The 1549-nt window shown below is 39.8% G+C and overlaps 1 protein-coding gene across 9 annotated transcripts in view; it reads left to right on the top strand.

Annotated features, from left to right (window-relative positions):
- Positions 1–1549, top strand: part of LOC115246320 (serine/threonine-protein phosphatase 2B catalytic subunit 2-like) — a 130513-nt gene that overhangs the window by 90913 nt on the left and 38051 nt on the right. For all 9 annotated transcript variants that reach the window (XM_029825053.1, XM_029825051.1, XM_029825050.1 and 6 more), the window contains exon 5: positions 970–1115. In XM_029825053.1, coding sequence (XP_029680913.1) covers positions 970–1115 — 146 coding nt within the window. The remainder of the gene's footprint in view (positions 1–969; positions 1116–1549) is intronic.

Genomic DNA, 1549 nt, shown 5'->3' with positions numbered 1-1549 from the left:
ATATCTCAAAAATTGCGGAAGTTAGAGGTTGTACAATATATTGCGTACATACATCATACACACATACACACATACATATATACATACATACATACAGACATTTTTTAGGAATATGATTTTCCGACGTTTTGGAACATTCTAAACACACTGGCATAGAAAACTCGAAAAAAAATTTTGTCACGAAAACAAAGCTTCCTCTATGAGGAAGCAAAATCAGACCTTTTCACGAAATCCTTATGAAATTTAAAATTTCCGGTTCTCTAATTTTTATGAAACAAAATCGTACAAGTCAGTTACAAAAGTAATCAGAACTTGGAATATCGGGGAAAAAAAAAGAGTAAGCGCGCGGACTTTACCGAGGACTGGTACGTTTTACTTGAGATATGAGATAACGGTGGCCGAGGAACCGCATAAAGTTATACGGTGGGGTTGGCGTGCGAAAGCAGGCGAGCTCTCTATGTCGGTCGCACTTGTACACGACGATAGACGAGGTGGTGCTTAGGTCGCGAGATTGGCGTGACACAGAACAGGCGTGGACGACGCGGCGCGGCGGATCCTTGGTCGTCGCAGAATATCCATTATTCTGCGAGGACGCGCAGGGGAGAGACGTGAAATAGCTCCCGTGTTTGCCATCCTTTTTACGGGTCGTTCGCGAAATGGTAGCCGTAGCCGACCATGCGTATTCCAACTCGCTTGTCAGTATCCTTCCTCATGACTCCCTCGTGGCCTCGCGCTCCTTGTTCTCTTTATTTCCTTTGCCGATTATTTCCTTTATCTCCGCGCACGGTAGACACATCCGTCTCGACCTGCCTGTTTTATTCCGTAAAAAATTAACCGGAAGCGACCTGACACATATCGTGAAGCCATCATAAACGTCATAACGTTGATAGAATCGTGAATTCCTTCCTTGTCTTTATGCGGAAAGATATTTTTATCATTTCAATCTGAATCTCCCCTTTGCTCTTTCAGGTAAAATAAAATACTCCGAGAGGGTGTACGACGCGTGCATGGATGCCTTCGACTGTTTGCCGCTCGCCGCCCTCATGAATCAACAGTTCCTCTGCGTACACGGCGGCCTGTCGCCGGAAATTCACAATTTAGAAGATATCCGCAAAGTAAGTACAATAAATTCTTCGCATGATCTCGTTTTGATCGTTAAGATGATAATTTCTTTGAAAATTTTTTGAATATATAATATCGCGCATTATAATATTTATATGCAAATCCGTTAAACTATGAACGCGAAACTTATTGTCGTACATAATTACGATTTGATGTAAAAATAATGAATGTTTTTAAGTTTCGGATATATATAAATGACGGAGGGGATCTCCGTGATATCCTCATTATAATATTATATATTTTAAATAATTAATTATCTATGAAATCTTTGTTACATCGAATCGAAAATAAGATTTTTGACTCGATTTAAATTTATCGAGATCATTCTTTTGCATTTTCGCGACCTCTTATTAGAAAATTACCCATCTAGGAATTAAGACACGAATATTATCTGCGCATTATAATTAAACGAGACTCGATTAAACTG

The sequence above is a fragment of the Formica exsecta genome, unplaced genomic scaffold (assembly GCF_003651465.1).
Source record: "Formica exsecta isolate Colony F162 unplaced genomic scaffold, ASM365146v1 scaffold1473, whole genome shotgun sequence".
In the NCBI taxonomy this organism is placed as follows: Eukaryota; Metazoa; Arthropoda; class Insecta; order Hymenoptera; family Formicidae; genus Formica; species Formica exsecta.
This window is presented reverse-complemented; position numbering and strand designations above follow the sequence as displayed.